At 44.9% G+C, this 11,560-nt stretch overlaps 1 protein-coding gene across 1 annotated transcript; it reads right to left on the reverse strand.

Moving 5' to 3' along the window:
• On the reverse strand, positions 1-11,147 carry LOC113421154 (cell adhesion molecule CEACAM5-like). Its single transcript, XM_087971165.1, has 8 exons — positions 10,956-11,147; positions 9,396-9,761; positions 8,645-8,914; positions 5,515-5,775; positions 3,509-3,781; positions 1,261-1,509; positions 1,099-1,134; positions 1-273 (listed from the first exon to the last, which is right to left on the reverse strand). The coding sequence occupies exons 1-7, from the start codon at positions 11,014-11,016 to the stop codon at positions 1,106-1,108; spliced, it is 1,509 nt and encodes a 502-aa protein (XP_087827291.1). The 5' UTR covers positions 11,017-11,147; the 3' UTR covers positions 1-273; positions 1,099-1,105.
• Positions 11,148-11,560: the final 413 nt, after the last annotated feature.

Consider the following 11,560-nt stretch of genomic DNA (forward strand, 5'->3'; position numbering starts at 1 on the left):
CCAATTGCCAAAGAGAATGATTTATTGAGTGCTAATTTCTCTACTGCTCTCAATCCATCTGAAGAACTGCACTACATTCTTTCATTAGGGAAAGCCAAATGATAAATGGGTGTTGATATGATCCATTCTTGTAATGGAGAGGCAGGGGTGAGCCCCGAGGGAGTCTACAAGGTGGCTTCAATGTAGATAGTTTTTTCAAAAAAAAATCAAAATTTAAAATGATGTAAAAACAGATGAAGCTTCAGCTTGTTTCAGAAATCAGAGAGTAGAAACCTAAAAGAGGAAAGAAAGAACACACCAGGCGGTTAAAGCACAGTTTTTGTTCCAGGTTCTGGGGACCTGTTTGAAAACGAAAATGATTCAAAGGACTCGCTAAACAACTACAGAGATTCACTGAATAACCATGGCAAAAAAACTGGCATGACTCACTTAACAACTACCTGGTTAAGGACTACAAAAAAACCTCAATGGTGTAATCAAAGCACTGACTTTTATTTTTATTTTATATTTTAATTACGCATAGATACTTTGAAAACAGTGCATTGTCTGGGCCCGTTTCGTTTTACAGAGAAATAACAAATGTTCTGATAATAAGAATAATAATGAAGGTTGTAATTATAATGATAATAATAATGTTAACTTATTTATAATCATAGTCATAATAGCTCATCTTTTACTTACACATAGTAATAGCCTTTCTTCTTCTAATTTCTATCTCTTATATCTAACCACTGGTAAAACATATCCCATGTTGAGTAATATTCTGTATCTTCTTTATCTTTTCTTTTTAATGTCAATCTAACCATCTCTGCACAGCCTCATATTTTCCGAATTATATTTTCATCTGGGGTGTGTGTGGGTGTCCTCATTTTTCCTACACCACCTAGTTTTTATGTGCATTGAACACGCTACACAGATAAAACCAGGGGGCACTTCCTCGCTGTGGCTGCCATTTTGATTGTCTTGACCTACTCTGTGGAGATCCCAGATGAGAGTCATGGATTCCTGCCCCGATGTCTAGCAAACATCAAAACACTTGGGAAAACTAGGGTAATATGAACCATTCCTGAATATTTTCTGAGAAAAACTCATACTTACAGGTCCCTCAACGGCGTCTTAAGCTTCTTAGTTTTCCTAATGAGAGAAAAAGAGACCACAAGGTAATATTAGGTGTATGTCCATCCTCCATCTCTAGGCAGGAACCCCTCAATTTTTTTTTTGCCATGCTTTTTACCTAGGGTTTCCCTATCTTCTACTCACCTATCATGTCAACCTCCAGAGTGGTCTCGCCTGTCTTCTTAGATGTGGGATTCATTGCTCGACAAGAATAATACCCAGAATTCTCTGGGATGATTTTCCGAATGAGCACCTCCGGGCTATTCTCAACCAGCTGTCCATTGTAATACCACTCATTTGTTGTGGCAGGATAGGCAACAGCTATGCACGTTAGGCTGATTGTTTCGTCATTGAGATCAATTGTCTCATTGATAAAAGGAGGATCAGGTCCATCTGCAAGAAAAAGGTGCATTTTTTAACGGAAGAAGAATATCTTTCAACATTATGGCCTTGGGATCTTCTGGGGGGAAAAAAAAGGAAAATGCTCCCATTTCATTTTGTGTAATAGGTCTGGGGAAGGGACTGTCCTAGAATGTCACCTAGAACAGGAGTCACAAACCTTTTGGATCTCAGGGACCCCGAAACTCAATAATTTTAAATCCCGCGGACCACTAATATGAATTTTGACTGATGGTGGCTTGCTGACGTTTTCCCAGGGTCTCTGCAGAAAGTGGCTGAGACCCTGGGAAAATCCCCCCCAAAAGTCTGCAGGAACATTCCCCACCCTGTTTTCCTATCGATCTATCGTTCTTTATTTGGGATCGCAGGATATCATCTCCTGCTCCGTTCTCAGGGAGGGAAGAGAGAGAGAGAAAGAGAGACTTTTGGCTTCATGCAAAGAAAGCAGCAGAAGTCTTTCTTTCTCTCCCCCAAACTCCTCCAGAAAGGAGTCTTTGCCAGCGCAGCCCCTTGGAGCAGGAGGCCTTGCAGCTTTCCTTGTGTGCAGCCAAAAGCAGAAGAAAGAAGCAGCCTGGTGGCTAGGCCAGGCGCGTGGGGCACGTGGGGCACGTGGGGCACGTGGGGCGCATGGGCAAGTTCTCCCCCTCTGCCCTTTCCCCCCTCCCCTCACTACCTGATGTTGTTCGCAATGCAAGCAACGCAAGCCTTGCGTTCCCGTGGGCCATGTGGCCAGCGCAGCCTTGTGTTCCCACGCAGCCTGGATTAATTGCTTTGGGGGTGACATTTCTCTGCAGACCTCCAAAATTTTCTCGTGGAAATGTTCCCTGGCCCACTGGTTGGTGACCTCTGATCTAGTCCAACTCCCCACCAAGCAGGAGACCCTACACCATTTCTGACAGATGGCAGTCCAGTCTCTTCTTGAAAGCCTCCAGGGATGAAGCTCCCACAACTTCTGAAGGCAACTTCTGTTCCATCGGTTGATTGTTCTCACTGTCAGACAGTTCCTCCTTATTTCCAGGCTGAATCTCTCCTTGTTCAGTTTGCATCTATTATTCCTTGTTTGGCCTTCGGGTGCTTTGGAAAATAGCTTGACCCCTTCCTCCTCTCTGTGCTCTGTGTGGCAGCTCCTCAAATATTGGAAGACTGCTATCATGTCTTCCCTGGTCCTTCTCTTCACTAGACTAACCAGGCCCAGTTCCTGTAACCACTCATTGTATGTTTTAGCCTCTAGTCCCCTAATCATCCTGGTTGCTCGTCTCTGCACTCTTTCTAGAATCTCAACATCTTTTTTATAATGTGGTGACCAAAACTGGATGCAGTACTCTTGGTGTCGTCTTACTAAGGCTTTATAGAGTGGTATTAGGACCTCCCTTGATCTTGATTGTATCCCTCTGTTAATGCAATTTAGGATTGCATTGGCTTTTTGGGCTGCTGCTGCACATGGCTGGCTGGATTTTCTAGTTGCTGACCTTTTCCTAACTTCCTAGTTTTCCCCCCCCGTTCTGGAGTAAGAAGGAATAACAGAGTAATAGAATAACAGTTGGAAGGGATCTTGGGAGTCCACTACTCCAACTCCCTACTCAAGCAGGAAACCCTATATGGTTGTCCAATTTCTTCTTAAAAACCTCCAGTGTGGGAGTATTTACAACTTCTGGAGGCAAGTTGTTCCACTGATTAATTGTTCCAACTGTCAGGAAATTTCTCCTAGGTTGCCTCTCTCCTTGCTTAATTTCCATCCTTTGCTTCTTGTCCTGCCTTCAGGTACTTTGGAAAATAGTTTGACTCCCTCTTCTTTGGGGCAACCGCATAAGTATTGGAAGACTGCTGTCATGTCGCTCCCTAGTCCTTCTTTTCATCAATCTAGACATACTCAATTCCTGCAACCCTTCTTTTTTTAGCCTCCGTACAAGAGGTTGTTCCTCTCTTAACCCAAACACAAAGTGAGGCACGTTGGCTGCCTTGGCATGACTCCAGAGAAGAAGGTCAGACTTACATATGATAGCTAAGTCAAAGGGATCGCTGTCATTGGAAGAGAAGCTGTTGGAAGCATGGCACATATATTTAGCAGCATCGCTTCGATCACATGGGTTGAAATTGAGGGTCTGGTTGTCAGGTGTCAAATTGACATGTTCATTTTCATTCACGGGCTGGTCTCCTTTGGTCCAAGAATACACAACATCGTCACCTTCGGCTGTGCAGTGCAAGGAGGTGTTTTTGCCCTCTGTGCCTTCGTGTAGGCCAGTGATGGTCACTCCGCTCACACAACCTGCAAGGAGGGCAAAAGAGTTGATGATGCAGAAGGTCCTGGGAATGACACACAACAAAAGCAAAGTGCAGGAATGGAGAGGGTTAATGGTGAGACAGTTTGGTCTAGTGGTTGAGGCACCAGGCTAGAAAGCTGGAGACCATTCGTTCTAGTCCCACCTTAGGCACGAAAGATGGTTGGGGGACCTGCTTGGGCCAATCACTAGCAGACGGTGAGTTCTAGTCCTGCCTTAGGTATAAAAGCCAGTTGAGTGACTTTGGGCCAATCACCAGGAGACGGTGAGTTCTAGTCCTGCCTTAGGCATGAAAGATGGTTGGCTGAGCTTGGAGGATTGTTGTTGTGGGGAAAATAGGAAAAAGAAGGAGTTGCTGGATATGTTCCCCACCTTGTAAAAACGATACAGGCGAGATCCAAGCAAACAAATAAATACATGTATTTATTACAGGCACTGCTTGACTTACAACCACAACTGAGCCCAATGTTTCTGCGGCTAAGCAAGACAGTTGTTAAATGAATTTTGCCCCATTCTCTGACCTTTCTTGCCACAGTTGTTAAGTGAATCACTGCAGCTGTTAAGTTTGTAACATGGCTGTTAAGTGAATCTGGCTTCCCTCTTGACTTTGCTTCTCAGAAGATCAACTGTCTAACAACTGTCTCACTCAGCAACAGATATTTTGGACTCGATTGTGGTCATAAGTCAACAACTCCCTGTACAGTTGATCTCTAACAAACAACGCCTTTTTCAACCAATGGAGCCAAGGATCCTTTCTATTTGGAGGTTTAAGCCAGGGGTCCCCAACTCCCAGTCCGTGGACTGGCACTGGGCCACGACATGCCAGAAACCGGGCAAGCGAAACCCATCCGTGGGATGCAGACAGCGCACGAAACCACTCGTCCACAAAAAAACCTCTCGCCACGGAACTGGTCCCTGGTGCACAAAAGATTGGGGGCCACTAGATTTAAGTTGTGGCAGGCAGGGGTGGGATCTTACCGGCATAACAACCGGTTCACTTTTTGTGCAGTACTTGCAAACAACTTCTCCTGCAAGCAATCACCATATCGTTTAACGTAGCTTTAACAACAACAACACAAGAACACACAACAGATATAAACTCAATATAAACCTCTCCAAACTCAATTGCAGGAAGTACGATATCAGCAACAGAATAGTCAATGTCTGGAACTCACTACCTGATTCTGTGGTCACCTGCTCCAACTCCCACTCCTTTACCCTCAAACTAACCTCTATCGACCTCACCCCATTCCTAAGAGGTCTGTAAGGGGCGTGCATAAGCGCACCATCGTGCCTACCGTCCCTGTCCTATTGTCCCCAATTATCAGTTCCTATTTCTTGTATTTAAACTTATGTTTATTCTTGTTTCTGTTATATTGGTAGGCTTTTGACTAAATAAATAAATAAAATATCCTGCTGACACGCAGCACTCAGTTGTGCCATGCAAAGCCACTAAGGTAAGAATACAGGACAGCCTAGAGGCAGGTGGGCCCAACTGGCAGGCAGGTGGGCCCAACCAAAGAAAAGACGATCTTTGGAGAGAGCCAGTTCTGTGTCAGCTGCTCTTTGGAGCTACCGGTTCTATAGAACCGGACCGAACCGGTAGAATCCCACCCCTGGTGGCAGGTCCCACAAAACAATGCTGGTGAAAGGGGGCTCAGACACACCAGACCCAGAGTGACAATGGGCCACAAGTGCTGAACCCTCTGCAGTTACGTACTTTTCTTCAAGCGAATGTGCTGAATTTCGCTTGTCGTCTTTTGGTGAAGGAGCTCATTCGTGGCTTCGCAGACGTAGTCCCCGGCTTGACTCTCAGAGAAGTTTGGGATGAATAATTTGTGCCCGTCATCCAACCAGACACCATCACGGTACCAAGCATACTGAGGATGGGGAAATGCATCAGCCTTACAGGAGAGGATGATGTTTATGTGTTCTTCATTGCAGACCTCCACTGGACTGATGATAGGTGTTCCTGGACCATCTAGGGATGAAGATGCAAGGCAGAAAAGTTTGAATTTGAACAGAGCAACTTAGGCAGAATACTTCCAGCCGTTCAAACGCAAGAGCAACCAGGGTCTTGATTGTCCCAAAAGTGCCTTTTCAAGAGGCAACTGGACTTCCTTCGTTTTCCTTGACAAAGTTTCATTTCTCATCCAAGAAATGTCAACTCATAAAACATCCCTATGGCTGTTTTCGAGTTGCCATAAACAAGGGGGTGGAAAAATCTGAAGGAGCACTATGGCAGTTTAAAACCAGAAGAACATTCCACCCTTATCTAACAAAGATTGTAGCTAGGCTACCAGGTCTTCTGCCTGAGAAAATCCTTCATTGGAGAATGTGATTGATGACACCCAGCCCATGAACATGCTTCATTGAAGAATCTGATTTATGATACACCGGGGGTGGGGGAACAGGGTCACAGGTGACTGTAAATTACGTATGCCAGAGTTGGCTTCATTTAGGTTAATGCCGACATGTCGCTCCTAATAAATCTTTTGAAGCTTGGCTCAAGGCTCATGATTTAATTGGGCAATCGCCGGAACCCTGACAGCAAGCTCCTTCAGTTCTGATTGAATGGTGGAGGATGAAAGGATTCATATTCCTTGCAGTCCTCTGGTCGTTAGTGCTCTTCCTGAGAGTCGTTGAGGCCACTTGGAGGTTTATCTCTGTGCCCTCAGGGTCACCTGAATAGTGCAAATGGGTGTGGTGCCTTCTTGGAACTGGTGAAAGGGCCGTGTTGTAAACAGGAGATGTGTGGTGTTGTATCCCTCCACCTCTGTTTGAGAGAGGGCTGTTCATTCTTAATGTGTATGGCCTCTTTGACCCTGCACTCTCAGGAAGAGCACTAACAACCAGAAGACTGCAAGGAGTATACCTTCTTCCATCCTCCACCATTCAGTCAGAGCTAAAGAAGCTTCTTGGATGAGAAGCGAAACGTCTTCAAGGAAAAACAAAGAAAGTTCAGTTGCTTCTTGAAAAAAGTACTTTTGGGATAACCACAACCTGGATGACTGATAATCTCCACAGACAACATTCATTGTGAAGCTTCCACACCTTGAAGCCTCCGTATCTTTAAGGACACAAATGGATGTCTGAATTGGGCTGCCTCATCAATAAAATTCCTTATGGGCAAGGTAGCATCCACCATCCTATGCCCATCATGAATTTAGCTGCTGTGTTTCAACCGAAATGCAGAGAACTGACTCCTTTGGGAACTCTAGCTAAGTCCTCATTGGGGCCAGCCCAGTGGTGGGTTGCTCCTGGTTTGGACCGGTTATAGAGAACCGGTTGTTCCGATGATCAGCTGGCCCCGCCCTATTCTATCCTATATTTCCGTGTTTTTCAGCTCAGCTGATCCGCACGGCACAATGGATTTCCGCACCTCAGCTATTCTACTTAGCCCTAGAAGGTCAGCTGTAGAAGTTAAAATTGGTGGGTTTTTTTTAAATCCTGCGCGCACTTTGCACACACTCACAGAACCAGTTGCGGCTCACCACTGGGCCAGCCCTGTTGGTGATAGGGACTGGCTACTAGGCAATGCTGCCTCTCTTTATGGCCAGGGGAACGGGCTCCGTTTGGTCCTGGATTTCTGCTGGATCGCCCTGCCCTGTTCCTCACCTTCTCCAGCTTCCGAGAGGCTGGGTGTTGCCGACTCTTCTCACCGCATTTACCAACATCATAAATTCTCTCCCTTCTGACGTTCAGAGGATGTTTACTCCCACTGTGGATGTCCTTTTCCCCAGTTAAGGTTGAAGCACTTTTTGTGCCACGACAGGACCAAATTACTCAGGTGCAATAAGGAAACAAACCGCCTCTGAGGGGCCCAAAGCCTTGATGAGAAAAGAATTTTCTTTGGGGCTCACCACACGTCCATAATCTTTTCTCCCTTCCTTTCATTTATATTCCTTCCTTCCTTCCTTTGAATCTTTCCTTCCTTCCTTCCTCCCTCCCTTCTTCACTCACTCACTCACTCACTCTCTTCCTTCCCTTCCCTTTCCCTCTCCTCTTCCTTCCTTCCTTCCTTCCATCCTCCCTCCCTCATTCACTCCGTCACTCTCTTCCTTGCCGTCCCTTCCCTTTTCTTCCCTTCCCTTTCTTTTCCTTTCCTTTCCCCCTCCTTTTTCTTCCTTCCTTCCTTACTCCCATCCTCCCTCCCTCCTTCATTCACTCACTCACTCTCTTCCTTTCCTTTCCCCCTCCATCCTCTTCCTTCTTTCCATCCATCCTCTCCCTCCCTCCCTCATTCACTCACTCACTCTCTTCCTTCCCTCCCCCTTTCCTTCCCCTTCTCTTCCTTCCTTCCTTCCTTCCTTCCTTCCTTCCTTCCTTCCTTCCTTCCTTCCTTCCTTCCTTCCTTCCTTCCTCTCTCACTTACTCTCTTCCTTTCCTTCCTTTTCCTTTCTTTTCCTTTCCTTTCCTTTCCTTTCCTTTCCTTTCCCCCTCCATCCACTTCCTTCCTTCTGTCAATGTTCTGACGATTGCCCTAATTAAACCATGAGCCTCAAGCCAAGTTTTTTCCTTCCTTCCTTCCTTCCTTCCTTCCTTCCTTCCTTCCTTCCTTCCTTCCTTCCTTCCTTCCTTCCTTCCTTCCTTCCCTTTCTCCCTCCCTCCCTCCCTCCCTCCCTCCCTCCCTCCCTCCCTCCCTTCCTTCCTTCCTTGACCAGGCTGTTGTTGAAAGAGTAGAGTTTATTCTCTCTATAGGTTTTTGTTTTGTTTTCATTATGATAGAAGACATTACATGGGTCAGAAGGATTTTAACATGTCCTCTACAAGAGACCTTGCAATTTAAATAACAGTTCTATAGGGGACATGTAAAACTGAGCGGCAGGCGATGCACACCAAATACTCACAGATCACACTGAGGAATACAGGATAACTTTTCACTGTAATGATACCATTGGAGATTTGGCACCAGTATTTCCCGGTGTTATCTTGGGTTACGGAGGCAATGTGGAGGCTCCGGTTGAAATCTGTGAAATCGTAGCCCTCGTCGAGAAGAATGCTGTCCTTAAACCATCTAACGTCTTGAGTGATGGTTGTATTGCAGTATAACCAAACGGGCTGAGATTCCATCAGGAAAGTGGCTGGCCTGACGATCACATTTGGTGGCGGCAAATTATCTGCAGACAGAAGACAGATGATTATTACCAGCAAACTGCACAGTGGTAGAAACCAGAGAACCGGTAGGGGAAATTTTGAGTAGTTCGGAGAACCGGCCAATCCCACCTCTGACTGGCCCCGCCCCCATCTATTCTCTGCCTCCCAAGTCCCAGCTGATTGGCTGGGTCTCCTTTGGTTGCCCTGTACAGGAGAACGGAGCTGGAAAGCAGGTTAGTAGGGTGGGGAGGGAATGGGGATTTTGCAGTATCCTTCCACTGCCACGCCCACCAAGCTACGCCCACAGAACCGGTAGTACAAATTTTTGAATCCCACCACCGGTAGGGAGGCCCTCATTCATGGAGGACTTTATGGATGAAGAGAAGTCCTCATTTCCAGCTTGGTAGCTGAGCCGATGCCTCCACACACGGGGACTCTGAATGGCCACCTTGTCCCAAAATTAAAAAAAAACAACAACAACAAAGAAGGGTTAGCAAGTCTTACCTCCAACCTTTATGGTGACATTTCCCGTATTAGAAAATCCAGCTCCTCCTTCTACCAGCACGTAGTCTGCACTATCATCTTTTGTTAACTCCTTGATGTGAAGGGTGCAGTTGGAGTAGACCGTTATTCTCTCATCAAATCCTGCTTCAGGTATGTTTTCATCTCCTTTTGGATACACCGTCTTGATTTCTTCCAATTCGCCCCCTTTTTGCTGACGGTACCAGGTGCAGAACTTAATTTTATCTGAGGGAATTGGTGGGCTCATCAGGACCTCTTTTGTCTCCGTTGGATTTGGAGGATCAACCTCAATAGGAACCACTTCAGGTTGAGGCTGAGCCATGTGAAAACGACAATGGAGGACGGCGCCTGCAGGTCGAAAGGAGAAAGAGAGATAGGGGGAGGGAAACGAAAGAGTCTTAAGTAAAATACATTTCATCAAGTAAAGGAGACCCCTTCCTAGAATTTATTTGCAGAAAAGGTTTCTGCACAATGCTTTTGCATGATCCATCACAGATCTTCATATCAATAAAGCCACCCTTGCTATCCTGCAGGAGAAATTAGAAAACACCATATCAACCAAATTAAAAAAAAAAAAATCGAAAAAGCAATGTGGTTAACACTTGGAGGAATTTAACCCACACACCCCAACATCTGGTGACCCTTGCAATTTGTTTAACTGGGGTTAAACCACCATGCTTGGTTCGCATGACTTGCTATTCCCAAACTATGCTTAGCAAAGCAGGTTAATGACACCAGAGGACCTTATAACGGCTAAATGTTAATGAAGAAAAAACATTGATTGCTTTCTGAGACATGGAAAAGTAGACCTTTGGCACTTCCATGGATTTTGAGACTCAATAATAATTATCATCGGCAACACTGTTTGCACAACAGTGGAAAAATGAAGAGATGAAATGAAGAGATACAGATGAAAGTGTAATTTAAAAAAACATTAGAATGTGCAGAAATGGATAGATTAACACTTAAAATTAAGGCGAAGGAAGAAACAGAATACTTTTTAACATGGGATGTGTTTTACCAGTGGCTAACAAACAAACAGAAGTTAGAAATTTAAAAGCTTAAGAGGATGATGAATTATATAAGAAAGGTTTAGTAAAATGGATAAGCAAATGCTATGATGATGATGATGTGATTATTATAAATGTTGTGAAGATCGTTATTATTACCATTACTATTTCTCAAAATTCACTGCACCCAGACAACACACTGTTTATGTAGACTGTCTGTCTGACTGTCTGTCTGTCTGTCTCTCTCTCTCTCTGTCTCTGTCTCTTTCTGTCTCTCTGTCTCTCTCTCTGTCTCTCTCTCTCTCTGTCTCTCTCTCTCTCTGTGTGTGTCTGTCTCTCTGTCTCTCTCTCTTTCTGTCTGTCTCTGTTTGTCTCTGTCTCTCTCTCTTTCTCTCTCTCTGTGTCAGTCTTTCTCTTTCTCTCTCTCTCTATGTCTCTGTCTCTTGTAGATACACCAGGAATTACAATGAGGATTTTATTCCTCCACCAAAGATCACATCCAGCCTTTGCTACTCGAGGTTCTCATCCATACCTGCCCAAAGCACCATCCACCAGGAGCTTCTCCATCCAAGGTTACTGCGTACACCGTCCATTGAGCAAGGTGGCTTTCTCTGCACTGGGAGGCTGGCAATTTTTCCTCTTCTTTTGTTCAAAACCGAATCTGGTACCACCAGGAAAATTCAAGCTTTTATATGTCAGGAAACCAGTATGTGGTCACCTCTGGCCACTCAACCTTCTGCAAATGAACCAACACCTACCTGCCCTTCCCAAAGAGGTGTGGCTAGATGCCCAGGTGGTAATGGAAAAGTAAGGAATGCATATACACTACATTCAGAATTAGTATATATTTATATATTATTTGCTAAAAGAACATGAGTCATTCCACTTCAGGTGAAAGCATCATTTGATGTTCATGGCAGGTTTACTAGTTACAAAGGGCTCCAATTTATGTGTTGGTGCTGGCCTTTTGCACACATAATTTAGACCCAACTCTAAAGGGATGGAAGGACAAAGACAAGAAGTCGTTGCATACAGTGGCGGTAATAAAGATTTAATTTGATTTCAAGTTATATACCGAACATTTCTTGCTATCATTCTCATTGTTGAAGGATGTTAAGAACATTGCAGAAAAAGAAA

This window comes from Notechis scutatus, chromosome 8, assembly GCF_049901735.1.
Source record: "Notechis scutatus isolate UNSWTSFEM ecotype Mainland chromosome 8, rNotScu1.2, whole genome shotgun sequence".
NCBI classification, from domain to species: Eukaryota; Metazoa; Chordata; class Lepidosauria; order Squamata; family Elapidae; genus Notechis; species Notechis scutatus.

Excerpts from the sequence above, each read along its gene's own strand:
- LOC113421154 (XM_087971165.1), bottom strand. The coding sequence starts at position 11,016 with ATGGACGGTGTACGCAGTAACCTTGGATGGAGAAGCTCCTGGTGGATG. Across the intron at positions 9,762-10,955 it reads GTGGATGGTGCTTTGGGCAG|GCGCCGTCCTCCATTGTCGT; the intron begins GTATGGATGAGA and ends TTCGACCTGCAG. Across the intron at positions 1,510-3,508 it reads CTTTGACTTAGCTATCATAT|ATGGACCTGATCCTCCTTTT; the intron begins GTAAGTCTGACC and ends TTTTTCTTGCAG.